The following is a 14,187-nucleotide window of genomic DNA, read 5'->3' as shown; positions in this document are numbered from 1 at the left end:
AAAGTGAAATCTTCTGTCCTGAAAAGTTTTAAGAGTAGAAGATATAACTATATTATGTAAGTAATCTGTGGGCTACATAGCTCTACTTGAAGTAGGGGAAATAAATTAGATGTCCTTGCTTCATTCATTCATTCATTCATTCATTCATTCATTCATTCAGGAACTGTGTATCAGCTACTACTGTTTCTCTAGTATTGTCTTGGTTGTCATGAAGGATACAAAAACATATTACATAGTCTCCGACCTCAATGAACTTGCAAGCAGGGGATAAAATACATAGAATCTTGCAATGTTTGAAATGTTAAGTAACAATTCAAGGTTAAATGTCCAAAGTGGAATGCAGAAAAGGGAGAAGTCTGCCCAGTTTGGCTTACTTAGGAAAAGACTCACAGAGCAGGACTTGAGCTGGGTGTTGAAGAAAGGTCATGCAAAAAGGGCTGAAGGGAAGGCTTTCTAGGTGAGAACTGCTGTTTGTGGAGACACAGCTCTATCCTTCACATAGCACTCAGGGTCACTTTGGAGTTAGTGGATGTTTCAATCCTAGGCCCGGATCTTAGGCAATATAAAGCCAGGGGGTTCCTGGCTTGCTTTTAAATACGTCCCTTAGGAATATAAATGTGCACCATGATGCCAGGATAGGGAAACATCTTATGATTTTACTGATACAGGGAATTCTCAGATGAAAAAAAAATTCTTTACCAATGTACTTGGGCATTTTGTTACCAAATCAGTCTCAGAGTTGCCTAGGGAATTGAGAAATTAAGTGACTTGACCAGGGTCAAACAGCCAGTATACGTCAAGGGTAGGACCTGAATCTAGCTCTTCTTGGTTTGAAGGTCAGCTCCTTTGCACCAGGCTGCCTTTTAGTGTGATGGCTGGCATTTGGATTTTTCTAGCTTCTATCATTCAAGTGAACCACTTCCATTTAGATTTTTTTTCATTAAAGGAATCTGCCTCTGTATTTGGTTGTTTGTCCTGGAAGAAAAGAAAGAAGTGACGGAAAATAAAGGAGGAAACAGAAAAATATAATAAGAATATACTGTATAAAGGTGAACTAGATAGTCACCTAAAGGATGTAATTAAAGGGGCTAAAAATCCCACTTACTTTTTCTTTTGCTACAACTATGACAGAAAAAATTTGGAAAAAGAAGTTAAGAAAGAATTCACTTCTATTTCATTTCATTATGTTAAAAGCATATGATCTCCCATAAGTTTGCCTAAACTTGTGATGTAACAGAAAAGGGTGTTTGGAAATTAAATTGGTAGCTTTCTCCCTTAGAATCAAAAGACTCTGGCTTGAGCCTTGGATCTGATACTTACTAGCTGTGCGACTGAGAGAAAACCATTTAACCTTTCCCAGCCTCAGTTTGCTCATCTGCAAATTGAGAATTGTTTCTGATAAAAACTAAATGACTAATAACAATAGTGATGAACTAGAGGGTGGTGATAGTATCATAGTTTGTTAAGAGCTCTTGAGTCAGAGGAGAGGAGCTCAAATTTCAATTCTGATGAGTACTACTTGTATGACCTTGGCTAAATCACGTACCTGCTCAAGCTTTGGTTTTTCTCATCTGCAAAATAAGGGGCTTATACTCATTCCTGGTGTTCTTTCGAGCTCTAGCTCTATAATAGTAAGATCTTATATTACTAACTGTGTTACCATGGGCAAGTTATTATGTCTCTGTGCCTCAGTTTCTCACTCTAGAGAACAGAGAAAACAACAATATGGCATATTGGAGTTAGCTAGAAAACTATACAAGTTGTCAAAAGAACAAAGCCAAATACTGAACATAATAGCACAGACATCATAAATGGGAATCATATAAATGTTATAAATAGGGAGGTTGAACTAGATGAGTCAGTTAATAATTCTAATAAACAAACCTTACCATATTAATTACTTCACACAGAACAACTGTTTTCTGCCTTGCTGTTCAGGGTAATAGAAGAGATTTTGTATTCTTTCTCATGGTCGGAACAGAATGTTTATCTTTCGATTATAATTTTAAGACATCCCAATATGGTCGATGGTAATACGTTCTTAAAGCCAGAAAAGGGCAGACAACATTTAATATGCTCCACTGTCCACTTCTAATCAACCAAAACTTTCCTCAATGTAAGAAAAAAGAAATGATGAAAAATACAAGTGTTTTATTATGCATTTTATTTCCAGTGAAACCAAAGCTTTATTACTGCTGTGACCACAGAAAGTCTTCACATTTGATGCAAATATGAGAGATCAATTACAAAGTCACTTAGTGGCACTATTTTTGACAAGCCCAAGAAATTCATTACAGTGTGCAAAACAGATTATAAGCATAACTTTAATAAGCTTTAACTGCACTGCAGTTGCAAGAAAGCAAACCTATAATGTGTCACATAAATGGTAATTGTTTTAGATTGATTTAACTAGTGCTTATTTTAACTGCAATTAATAGTAACATATTCAACTTAAGAAAACTGGTTCAATTAGTTTCAACTTTCAGTTTGAAAATATTAGTTTTTATTGCAAACCTAAACATGGTTTAGAAAGTTTAATGCTTCCTTTCTAAACAACAATATATTATATATAATATTTAATGTATATTTGTATATACTTATTTTCACATTGGAATTAATTAGACAGAATTTACAAGTTTAGTCTGATGGACTGAATGATCTCATTTCAAATGCTAAATTTTACTGAGTTCCTGTAGCAGTGTGAACTGAAGGCAGGGAATCATGATCAGACAGGAAAGAAGTGGCAGCAGTTGCTTCAGGAAGGATGGGGGCAAGCACATGACGGCAAACAGGGCATGTTCCTGACTGAAGGAGAAGAAAAAATAGGTTAATTAACAGACAGTAAAGACACAGCAAGAGTGTCAAAGAAAAGTACTTTGATTTGTTTTGGAAAATAAAAACATCTTAAATCTAACCCCACTAAAAATCAGTGAAATAACTTTATAAAAATAAAAAACCCTCAAAAAACCCCAGCATGGGAGGCCCAGATTAAATGGAACCTTATATAGATAATTCAAAATGTAATACAAACATCAGGGAAATCAAAAACCCACTTAAGAGACTAAGCGTGTTACACCAAAGTCACGGGCCAAGGGATCTAGCTCATTCTTGTTACTATACCAAGAGTCTCCTTTTAATGTCAAGTTCAACGCAGAGTTCACAGGTCATAGTTTAGGACTGGGAGAGGTGGCTGCTTTCTAAACAGACCAAGAAAAGCAGAGGATGGGCAAGGAGAAAGAACAGCCTTGCAGGGTTCCATGTGTGTCTATCTGTCCCCTTGCTAAGCCAACTCTCCCAACAGGGCTATCCCAGTCAGAAGAGCTCCTAGAGAGAGACGTCTCTCCATAACAAAGCCATCTTCTGGTAGGCAAGGAGCTGCTGGACTCCTTGTGTGGAAGGTGTGTCATGAGTTTGTCTAAGCGAGGACACTACAGGCCGTGTGTTCTAGTACACGATACATGCATACTGCATATGTACATGACACTTACATATACATGTCATATAAATGTAATGCTATTTGTAATTTTTCTTTCTATGTAGTTACATGTTCTTTCCTGCTTAGTCCTAATCCCTTAACAGGCACAAACATGAAATTATAAGGATCTAAGGAAGAACAAGGATGATGAAAATCCCTGGTACTACAGAAAATACTTGAGACAAAACTGTGGTAATTGAAAGCTAGGTGACAATACTGCCATGTCAAAGAGAACATACATAAACCATGACAGATTTTGTGAAATTTTAGGACGATATTCCAAGAATGAAGCTTTTCCAAGTTTCTCTTGCTCTATTTCATTAAAGATTCTAGTATAGTAAAGATGAAAATGAAGAATTCTTTCCTTTGGGGAGAAAGACAAAAGACATCATCACAGTCTTTCTTAGCTCAAAAACAATTACCTATAATGTCACACATTATAGGTTTGCTTTCTTGCAACTGCAGTGCAGTTAAAGCTTATTAAAGTTATGCTTATAATCTGTTTTACACACTATAATGAATTTCTTGGGCTTGTCAAAGTCTTTGCTCAAAAAGATGTAGGAAAAATGGTAAAAAACATTTTAATCATAGTTTATTTATTTTCCTCTATCTTAAAAAGAAGGCAGCTCTTACAGGTTCTATTGATGAAAGACACAGGATACAAACAAACACCACTAAGCCAGAGAGCAGGAGTCGTAGTTGGTGTTAATTCAATGTTTTTATAGCAGGAAAAATCAAAAGGCTAAAAACATTACTGAAGATAAAAAAAAAAGTAAAACTTAAAGTGGAAATAACAAATGTGGCATGTAGGAGTTAGCTAGAAAACTAAATGGTCAAAAAGGCAAAGTGAAATACTGTATATAATAGTATGGACATTCTAAATAGGGACAATATAAAAGGTATTAATATTAGGAAGACTACATTTTTAAAATAAGCAAGCCAAGGAATAAATAAAAACATTAATCTTAGTTATGTAAGTAATTTCGTTAATTCTCCATTCATAAACTGGTAAGGTCAGGAATATAAATGCTGTGATCCACCTGCCATACTTTTGGGAACTTCTGAGATAGTACCTGGAAAATCAGCTTGAATAGATAATTCTTAAGTCATTTTGGTAATCAGATTTAAGGATGTGATGAGGCTGTAAGATGATATTACATTTACTTTGAAAATAACTTAGATTTTTTTCCCTCAGAAAATGGGACAAGAGATAAATTAAACAGACTAATAACATTTAAATTTAAACACTCACAAATACATATAAAGAAGTAAAACAATGATGTAAAAAAAGGGAGAAAACTTAACCTAGACAAACGGGTCATCTTAGACTCTTGAAAATCAAGTTGATCAAATATTTATGGAAAGTGTGCAAATCTTAATGTAGAAGAAATTTTCCCCAAATCTCAATGTTCTCCACCATACATACAATATTTCCAAGGGACTGGAGAAAACGGATATACTGAAATACTCCAATACAACTTCAATATACCTTTAAGTGACTATTTAAAGCCCCATTATCTGAGATATTTATAATCATACTAGATCAAATACATTTAAAAATATTTTTAAAAATTATTTTTGAGATTGATTGTGAATTTCCAAAAGTGCCATCAAATATACTTAGTTGTCTTCTATGTTACATGTCAGTGCTATTATGTAGCAAAATGGTTTAAAATGATCAATCTACAGTTGTTTTGTGGGTATGTATTTCTAATAACAAACAAAAACAGAATCCCCCAAAATAAGAAATCCAAGTGGTGGGCAGGATACAACATGTATAAAAACAGTAAATATAAAATATATACAAAGTAACATGGTAATTTCAAGAGGGAAAAAGAGAGAGGGATAACAACTGGGGACTAGCAGAAAAAAAGACTCATTTTCTGGGTGACACCCTGGCTATGCTTTGAAGGAAGGGGAGGTGAGGAAGTTTATTTCCCACATAGGGAAGAGACAGGGAAGCAGATGGGTGCTGTCTAGTGAACAGCTAGCAAGTCGGTTTAAACTGAACATAGTGTATGAGGGGCAACAATTTGAAATAAAGACTGAAAAGGCAGATGGGGGCTGATTGTGAAGGCCTTTAAATATCAAGTTGAGGATTCTGTATTTGATCCCAGAGGCAATAAAGGGTTATAGGAAATTTCGGAGGGAGAATGGAATGGTCAGGGTCATGTAGGAGATGTATTAAAGAGACTAGAAGGAAGGAAACCAGTGACTAGGTTATTACACTAATCCAACAGAGAGGTGAGGAGACCTGAACTAGGGTAGGTAGAGGTTAGATCCGTGAAGAGAAAGGGAAAGCTGTAAGGGAGGTATAAAGACAAAACTGACAAAACCTGGCAACTGACTAGAGAAGGATTGGGGGAGAAGGAAAATGAAGAGTCAAGGTGGGATTCCAAGATTGGTATCTGGATGACTGGAAATGGAATGGTGCTGAAAACAGAAACAGGAAGGTCTGAGGGGAAAATGTGTTGTTTTGGACATGGTGAGTTTGAGATCCCCATGGGACCATCTGGCAAGAGATGTCCAGGAGTCTGTAGGTAAGGTAGGACATTTCCTCTAATTCAACAAAGAGATTTGTGTAGATCTATGTCCTTATGGGAGTTTGCACAGAGATGACAATTAAATATATGGGAACTGACAAAGGTACCAAGGAGGTGGGGAAAGGGAAGGGAACAAGCATTTATTAAATGGTCACCATGCTAAGCTTGGAAAAGCGCCCAAGACAAAATTTTATAAGATTCCCGCACCTCGTGGGTTAGAAGATGAGGATGATCCAGCCGGACAGGTAAGAGGAGAACCTAGAGAAATCAGTATCACAGACACTAAGGGGAGAGTGAGCTTCTGGGTGGAGGGGTCACTGAGAGTGTCAAAATCTGCAGTCAAGTAAAATAAAAGCGTGATTTGGATTTTAGTAGGTAAGAAATCACTACCAAAGTGGGACAGAGAACTTTTTGCTGAGCAGTGATATGAAAAGCCATATTACAAGAGACTGAGGAGAGGGAGATGGGAAATGATGAGGCAATGACAGTATAAGAATTTCCTAAGAGATTGGTTATGAAAGGGAAAGGGTAAAATAAAAAGATGACTGCTTGAGAGCATATGGCAGAATCAAGGGAAGGCTGTTTTTAGAATGAAGGAGACCTGGACATGGGTACGTTGTGTGGAAGAATGCAGGGATAAAGAGATCTTGAAAATGAGAGAAAAAATAAATGATTAAAGGGGGAAAATCTTCTAAAGCATAAGGGAGATGGGGTTGAAAATGTAAATGGCAATTAGAGTTGGAAAAAGTGAAGTAAAAGAGAATGGGGGATTCTGAAGTAAGGGAGAAGACAGGACTTATGATTGCTTGTCTATATTTTCTCAATAAAGAAAGGTAAAATTTAAAAAATATTTAGAACTATTCCCTCAGTGTTAGTTTCTAGAAAAAAAAACTATATAAACACCTGTAAAAGTCAAATAAAAACTTACCTTCTGCAGCCAAAGAGTTACACAGGGTTTATGAAAGAAATGGCTACATGGTAACTCTGTTATTATTTCATCCTTAATATATTCACTGCAGCAGATAGCACAGCACTGTTCCTGACCAACAGCTGAAAAAACAGAGTGTTTAGTTCAACTACATGTTTATAACATATAACTTAAATAAAATGGAAAATGAAAATCATTGCTTAATGATTCGTACTCAGAACAAAACCTTGATCAATTATGAATTAATCAGATCTCAAAAATCTATACTCTACTGGGACTTGCAAACAAGCCTGTACCTAATAGGCGTTCAATTTAGTCTTTAACAATCTCCATTGAAGGAGGAATATCTGTCCCAGTATGCCATGTCACATCATCAAACGCTCTTTCATGAAATACAGGTGCTATGTAAAATGCAACAAAAGCTCCTGATGTTTGAAGTTCCATTTTACATGCAGACTGATCATGTACATTAGCGTACAGTGAATGAATCACTTTAGTATTTCCTGGGCCACTCTTTTCCTACCAGTGTGATCTTCTGTAACGATGGTCTGTGGAAGACATTCAATGCTTTCTTTGCTGGCAGGTGGATGAGCCTGATCAACATCAACTGCAAGAGACTCTAAATGGGCCAGAGCAGTCTGAGAAAGAAAAAGTCATTGTGGTTTACTCAAAAACAACTTCAAACAACACATCATCTGTCTGATGGTAACTATCTAGAGTTTAATCACAATATGATAGACCAGCTTAACTTAACTCTTCTTCAAAAGATAGAACCTTAGTCAAAAAAGTGTTACTTGCCTTGTCAGCAACCCTCTTTCCTAAAATATTTTAGACTTTCAATGAAAATAGAACTTGGCCCTGGGAATGGCAGTCCCATGGAAGCACTGCTCCCTCTTTCCACTGACCTTCTTGGATCTTAGGAAATATCAGCAAGGACTATAAAATATGGAGGGAGAGAAGGAAGGGTGGGCAGTTGAAACCCTTGAGTAACGGGAAAAGAAGAACATGATGGAATGAGGAAGCAGGAAAACCTCACTCACCTCAGGTACTTTACTGCAGAGCTAATGTTAAAGTCAGCAGGGTTAGACTTTTGCCTTATGGACAGTTTTAGTTAGAAGCCTTGGTCAATTTTTATTCAATTCCACAAATATTTATTAAACATTAGATAGAGTGCACTTTGCTAGAAGCTGCTGATACAACCTTTAGTTAAAACACCATCCCTCCCCTCACTTAGCTCAGTCCAGTAGGAGACTACCACTTGTTCTATAACTAATTCACACTAAGTACATATGACAGAAACAAATGGCTTTGGAGATAAAAGTTATGACCAACTTTGAGGGAGGGGAGAATCATGGGTGTGTTCCTGAAGTAAGTGGACTTTAAAAGATGAAAAGGAATTCAATGAGCAGGTAGGAGTAAGGGTTGCATGGCAGGTATAAGGGGACAAGTTTGAAAGACAGAGATGAGGAGATAAAGGTAGAAAAGAAGGGTGGAACCAGATCAAGTAGGCCTTGAATAATGGGCAAAAGGGACCGAATTTTACTCAGAAGAAAATAAGAAATCCTTGAAAGAATTTTAGTGTCCCAATTAGGTGAAGGTAGATATTGGGGGTAGGAGGAGCAGAGGCAGAATGCCCTATTAGAAGATAACTGTAATAAATACTCCAAGTGGGTAATAATGAAGGTCTATACAAGTGTGGTAACAATGGGAACAAAGGATGGAGGGAGGGGAAGTGTGAGCAATGCTGAGTTAACAGAAATATAAAATCTGACTGTTATTATTCTTGAAGCACAAACAGTATTTGGTCCAGACTATGGTACAAATAAAGTGGCAGCCTAGCAGAACACGTAGAAACCCGGTCATGAGATCATGTTTCAAACATGTGCTGAGCAAGGCATATGAACTTTGAAACATGAGAATCTTCAAAAAGTTGTTGATCTACACTATTTGAAAGAATTTCTTCACTAGGAGTTCCTTACACCAATAAAAATCATGTCTGTTAAAAAATTTTTTAAAAAGTCATGCAAATAAAATACAGAAGTTTTTATCAACACTGAAGGTTACTCTTTAGAGTTCAAACAAAATTTTTTTTTAAACGTACTTTTCTTTAGATCTAAAAAAAGTAAAGTTCATAATATTGAACTGTATTACGTGTATGTGTGCATGTATGTATGTATAAAATTAAACGCCCCAATTTGCAAGATATTGGGAAAAAACCCCACCTTATTCCTTCATTAAAATTAAAAAAAAGTTTTTGGCAAAAAAGCTAATTGGGTTAATATTTAATAAATGGTCTAAATTCACTTTAACTCAAATGTAATGAATTCTGATGGATGAGTAAGAGCCTGGGATATACTAAAAATTAACCAAAAACACTAAATTTTCTCATTTCTAATGAGTAATTTGCAATTTGGATTTTTATTTATCTCTTCTACTGGAGCCAGTATAAAAGTAGGGGGAACACAGAAGATGTGATCTGAATATCAGTTATGTTTTTGATTAGCTTTATGACCCTAGCTAAGTCATTTCACTTTTTGATGCCTCATTTTCCTCATGTGTAAAACCCAGATAAGAAATACCTACAATGTCTATAGGGATGTTATGAGGATCAAATGACATCAAATGTACTGAGCTTTCTTGATCAAAAATTCTATATCAATCTTAGTTGTTAATATTAGCAAAGATATGTTAATGCATTCATCTGACATTTAAAATATTAATAAGCAACAAACAAAAAATCCATTTCTGCCTTCAATTAATGGGCATAATTCTCACAATTCTTGGCATTTAATTATGATGAGAAAAGTTGGCACTATTCCTTTGCTTCCTTATTTATAAAAGTAAGACTGTTCTACACGTTTTTCCTTCATTTTCCTTCTACAAAACAATTCCGTTCCCCTTGGTCTCTTGGAATCTCTAGTTTCATTCAAGGCTCAGCTCAAGTGCCATCCATCCCTTTCAGGAGGCCTTTTTTGATATCCTCGATCTGAAAGTGTTAACCCTTAAAAATTACTTTGTAATTACTTTTTACAGACTTTTTATTTACTTTAACAAAATATATGTAGTTTCTCCATTGATAAAATGCAAGATCCTTGAAGGCAGTTTTTTCCTTGTAGTTCCTCACCTCCTCCATGCTTAGCACTTAACAGATGCTTAATAAATGCTCCTTCAACTGAACTGGACTAGTCAAGAACATCCTTTGAAGAATAATTATGATTCAGGAAATGTTCCTTAAAATTTAGCCAGCTTTTGTTATAATTTATCACATATTTTAGGAATGTAGGACTAAGTAATTGTGAAATAAACAAACCTTACTAATGTGGCTGACAAGCAAATACCTTTCCCCTCCTCTATTTTTTCAAAGAAATGGGTGATTATGAGACAAGAGGATATTCAAATTATAGAACTCAGCTGATTTGTTTTTCAAATGTACACGTGTGGCAAATATAACTTGAATGAGAATTTTGTCTACTGTTGTACACAGCATTGGAAATCAGCTGTTTTTCCATTTTTAAAAGAGAAGTACTTTAAAAAAAACAAATGGTTGTATATATTTAAGGATTATTAAAACTAAATATATGATAAAAGATTATTATTTAGAACACTGTTTCTTACTATTAGTGAAATAAATTTCTTTTAGTAATTAATGCAATGAAATTACTTTTGTATGAACTGGGATATTTTTAATTAAAAAAGCAAAATACAGGTTAGTCAAGTTAACCTTTTCTGACACATTTCAAAGTAAGGCATACCTGGAATTGTGAATACTCCTTAGTAGTTAGTTATCTATATGTTCACAACAGAATCTTGAAAGATATTTTTTAAAAAATACTTATTTTTCTTCCTTCTTTCTCATCTTTTCTCCTCCATAGCCATTACCCTTGTTCTGAACTGTTTTCAATTTTTTAATGAAGTAAGCATATATTGGTTGTACATTATCTTTGGTACTTGCTATAGCAGTGCTGTCCAAATATTCACAAAAACCTTCAACTAAAGTAGCTAAAATGTGGATGATTCCTTTTGTGGATGATTCCTTCTGGAATCAGTTCAGGTGAAAATGAAGAAATAAGAAAATACCTTGGCATGCTTGACTCTTAGCTCAAAAACCAATCTCAGCTATCTTCTTACTACACCTTATGAATATGAAAGCAGGAGTCATTTATAAAAATTACAGCAGACATTTATAGGAATTGAAATTGGGCAAAGCACAATTTCCGCATACAATCTCTTCTCTGATCCTCACAACAACCTAAGGCAGGTACAAGAGGAATAAAGAGAAAATAACAAAAATAAAGTAGGAGAAGAATTAGCCTTGGGAAAGAATAAATTATGAAACAGAAGATAAACTACATTACACTTAGGAACATGCCTACTGCTTACATTTAGAAAATTTCAGAAAAAGGTGAATTTGAGAAGAGTAAAAAATGTGTGGCTAAAAAAGGCCAGCTTAAAACAGAACATAATACTGTTGAGAGAGATGAATATTCTGGCATTAAAACAAGTGTTTCCCCTTTGAGGAGGGATTTGAATTTTGTGAAGCAAAGAATCACATCTAAGCATTCATAAATGGAAATTAGGAAAAGAATGGAAAAAAAATTGAAAAGGTCTTGGGAAAAGAAATTGAGTTAACAAATAAAAGGCTAATACTGATATACTTCAAAACCACCAGGGAAATTTAAAGTCACACAGAAACTTGCTTGAAAAGGTGCTGACTTGTTTGGTGGGAGAATTTTAGCTTTAGAAAGAAATAAAGAAAATGAGAGCTCAGAATAATCTATATAATGTACAAGACCAATTTATGTAACTGGATTTGAAAAGTTATTGCCATTGGACTTTCCATAAGTGTTTCAAACTCTGAATAACAGTTCTTTTTATATGGTTGGCAACAAAAGAAATACAAAACCTTCTACTGGCAATATTTTATACTTTGTTACTTAAAGTACACATTATTAAAAGCTTTTTATGTTCAATTATATGAAAGTTATTTACCATATTTATTTAAATTTTAGCCCAAATGAATGGAAGGTAATTGTTTCCTAAACATTTAAAAGAATATTTTGAACTTGAATGACGTGTGAATCTGAAGTTTAAGCATCAAATGCAAATCACAGCTTTGCTTTAAAGATTAAATACGATTAATGATTAACTTCAAAGAGTGTATTACATACTAAGGAGGGAAAACACTAAGGGTGGGAAAGTAGAGGGGAGGAATAAGGAGGGTACTTGTTTAGAGGCAAAGCATCTAATAAAGAGGAGATATCAAAGTTGTCTATAAATAATATGGAGAGATGCTCCAAAATCACGAATAACTAGGTAAACACAAGTTAAAATAACTCTGAGGTTCCACCTTGCCCAATCAGATTGGCAAAGATGGAAAAAACTGGAAGGGTTTCCAGACAATAGGTCCATTCATAGCTGCTGTGAAATGGTCTAACAATTAGTTTAGAGCCACACCCCAAAGTTATCAAACTATGACCACCCTGCAAACTCAGAGATCCCACTGTTGGGCCTACACCTCAAGAAGATCAAATGAAGAAGGAAAGACCCCTCAGTACAAAAAGGTTTATAGTGGCTTCTTCTGTTATAGAAAAGAAATAAAGGGAGAGGGGAGTCACCAACTGAACACCCTATGGTATATGAATGTAATGGAAATTTATTACACTACGAAGAGTTGTCTGAACTGGCAGAGTCAAGTGGGCAGAACCAAGGAAACAACTTAACCTACACCACCACCACAGCTAGGATTTACATAGCATTTTAAGTTTTGAAAAGTGTTTTACATATGTTAACTGATTTGATCCCTACAACAACCTGCTGAGATGGTTATCATCATCCCTATTTTAGAGCTGAGGAAACTGAGGCAGAAGTTAAGTGACTTGTCCATAGTCATACAACTAGTAAGTGTGTGAGGTTGGATTTGAACTCAGGTCTTCCTGACTTCAAGTCCAGAACTCTATCTTAGCTAGCAATAAAAATAATTTTAAAATAACTTTAAAAAGAACTCTGATTAATATAATGATCTATAACAATTCTAGAGAACTAATGATGAAAGGTGCTACAAAACCTCCTGTCAACCTGTAACCTAAGATGCAGAATAAAAGATACATTTGCAGACACTGCTAATGTGGGTATTTGTTTTGCTGGACTATTTATACTGGTTACTCAGGTTGAATATGGGGATTGTGGGACAGTAATGTTGATTAGGAACAGGGAAGGAAAGAAAGAGGAAGGAAAGGGGTCTACTGAAGCAAATTTTTTTTCCAATGCAAAGAGAACAGAAGGAAAGGCAGTCATAGACAAGTATAATAAATTTTAAAATTGCATACTGAATTTTAATAGAAAAAGCAAGTAGAGTACCTAACAGAGATTTATAGTTTTATGTATAATCTCCTTTTTCTTTTCTACTATAGGCACATTTTATTTGGTATGTAAGTTCAGAATAAAAATAATTTAAAAATATCATATGGTATTTCTCATCTAACAGCACTCTGTAAACATTAATGAATAATTATACCACAATAAGAGCTTTACTGCATCTTATAAAGGGGTGACAATTGGCAAGAGGGCTTAAAATAACAGTTCAGCCCAAAGGATAGGTGGGGCATCATTCATTGAGAACCTTCTAGGTCCTCAATCTAAGCTAAGATCAGTGAATAAATCAATTCATATCCTTTGATACAATTTATGCTGTCAAACTTTCTTTGTCTCCAATCCTCAGGCTTCACCTTTCTGCGGCAGGTCACCATTAGAAAAGCACACTATGGAAAGCCAGTTTGCATAGTATTATTATGGGCTCAAAATATTTTGGCATCAAAATGTAAGGTGCATGGGGATTGGACATATGATTTCAGTGGAACAGCAAATGCTCTGGATGAAGAAACTCCTATCAGTACAGAGAGTACCTTCTCTGGAATACAGTCAGAGAGCTTCCCAGCTCATGCAGATTTGCGCAGCATCACACAACAAAGATGTGTTGGAGGCTGGGACTCAAACCTGGGTCTTTTATAAATGATGCAAAAATAATGAGGTTTGACTCAACTTGACTGGGTTGTCTATTCTTAGGAAACTTTCAAATAAAAATTTCCCTCAGTGTCATTATTTCGTGCTGCTCACTCATTTCAGTCATCAATAAGCATTATTTAGTGCTTGATAGGTACGAGGCTAAGTGCTGGTAATACAAATAGAAATAGAAATAAAAATAGTTCCTATCTTCAGGGGGCTCACATTCTAATGAAGATAAC

At 35.2% G+C, this 14,187-nt stretch overlaps 1 protein-coding gene across 12 annotated transcripts in view; it reads right to left on the bottom strand.

The window, feature by feature from the left end:
- Positions 1-2,147: 2,147 nt before the first annotated feature.
- PJA2 (praja ring finger ubiquitin ligase 2) overlaps positions 2,148-14,187 on the bottom strand; it is a 132,300-nt gene continuing 120,260 nt past the window's right edge. For all 12 annotated transcript variants that reach the window (XM_072597249.1, XM_072597259.1, XM_072597253.1 and 9 more), the window contains 3 exons: positions 7,470-7,584; positions 6,947-7,068; positions 2,148-2,805 (listed from right to left, as the gene is read on the bottom strand). In XM_072597249.1, the coding sequence (XP_072453350.1) occupies positions 2,680-2,805; positions 6,947-7,068; positions 7,470-7,584 (363 nt within the window). In that variant the 3' untranslated portion in view covers positions 2,148-2,679. The remainder of the gene's footprint in view (positions 2,806-6,946; positions 7,069-7,469; positions 7,585-14,187) is intronic.

The sequence above is a fragment of the Notamacropus eugenii genome, chromosome 3 (genome assembly GCF_028372415.1).
Source record: "Notamacropus eugenii isolate mMacEug1 chromosome 3, mMacEug1.pri_v2, whole genome shotgun sequence".
Lineage (NCBI taxonomy): Eukaryota > Metazoa > Chordata > Mammalia > Diprotodontia > Macropodidae > Notamacropus > Notamacropus eugenii.
Note: the sequence above shows the minus strand (reverse complement) of the source record. Positions and strands in the feature narration are given on the sequence as shown.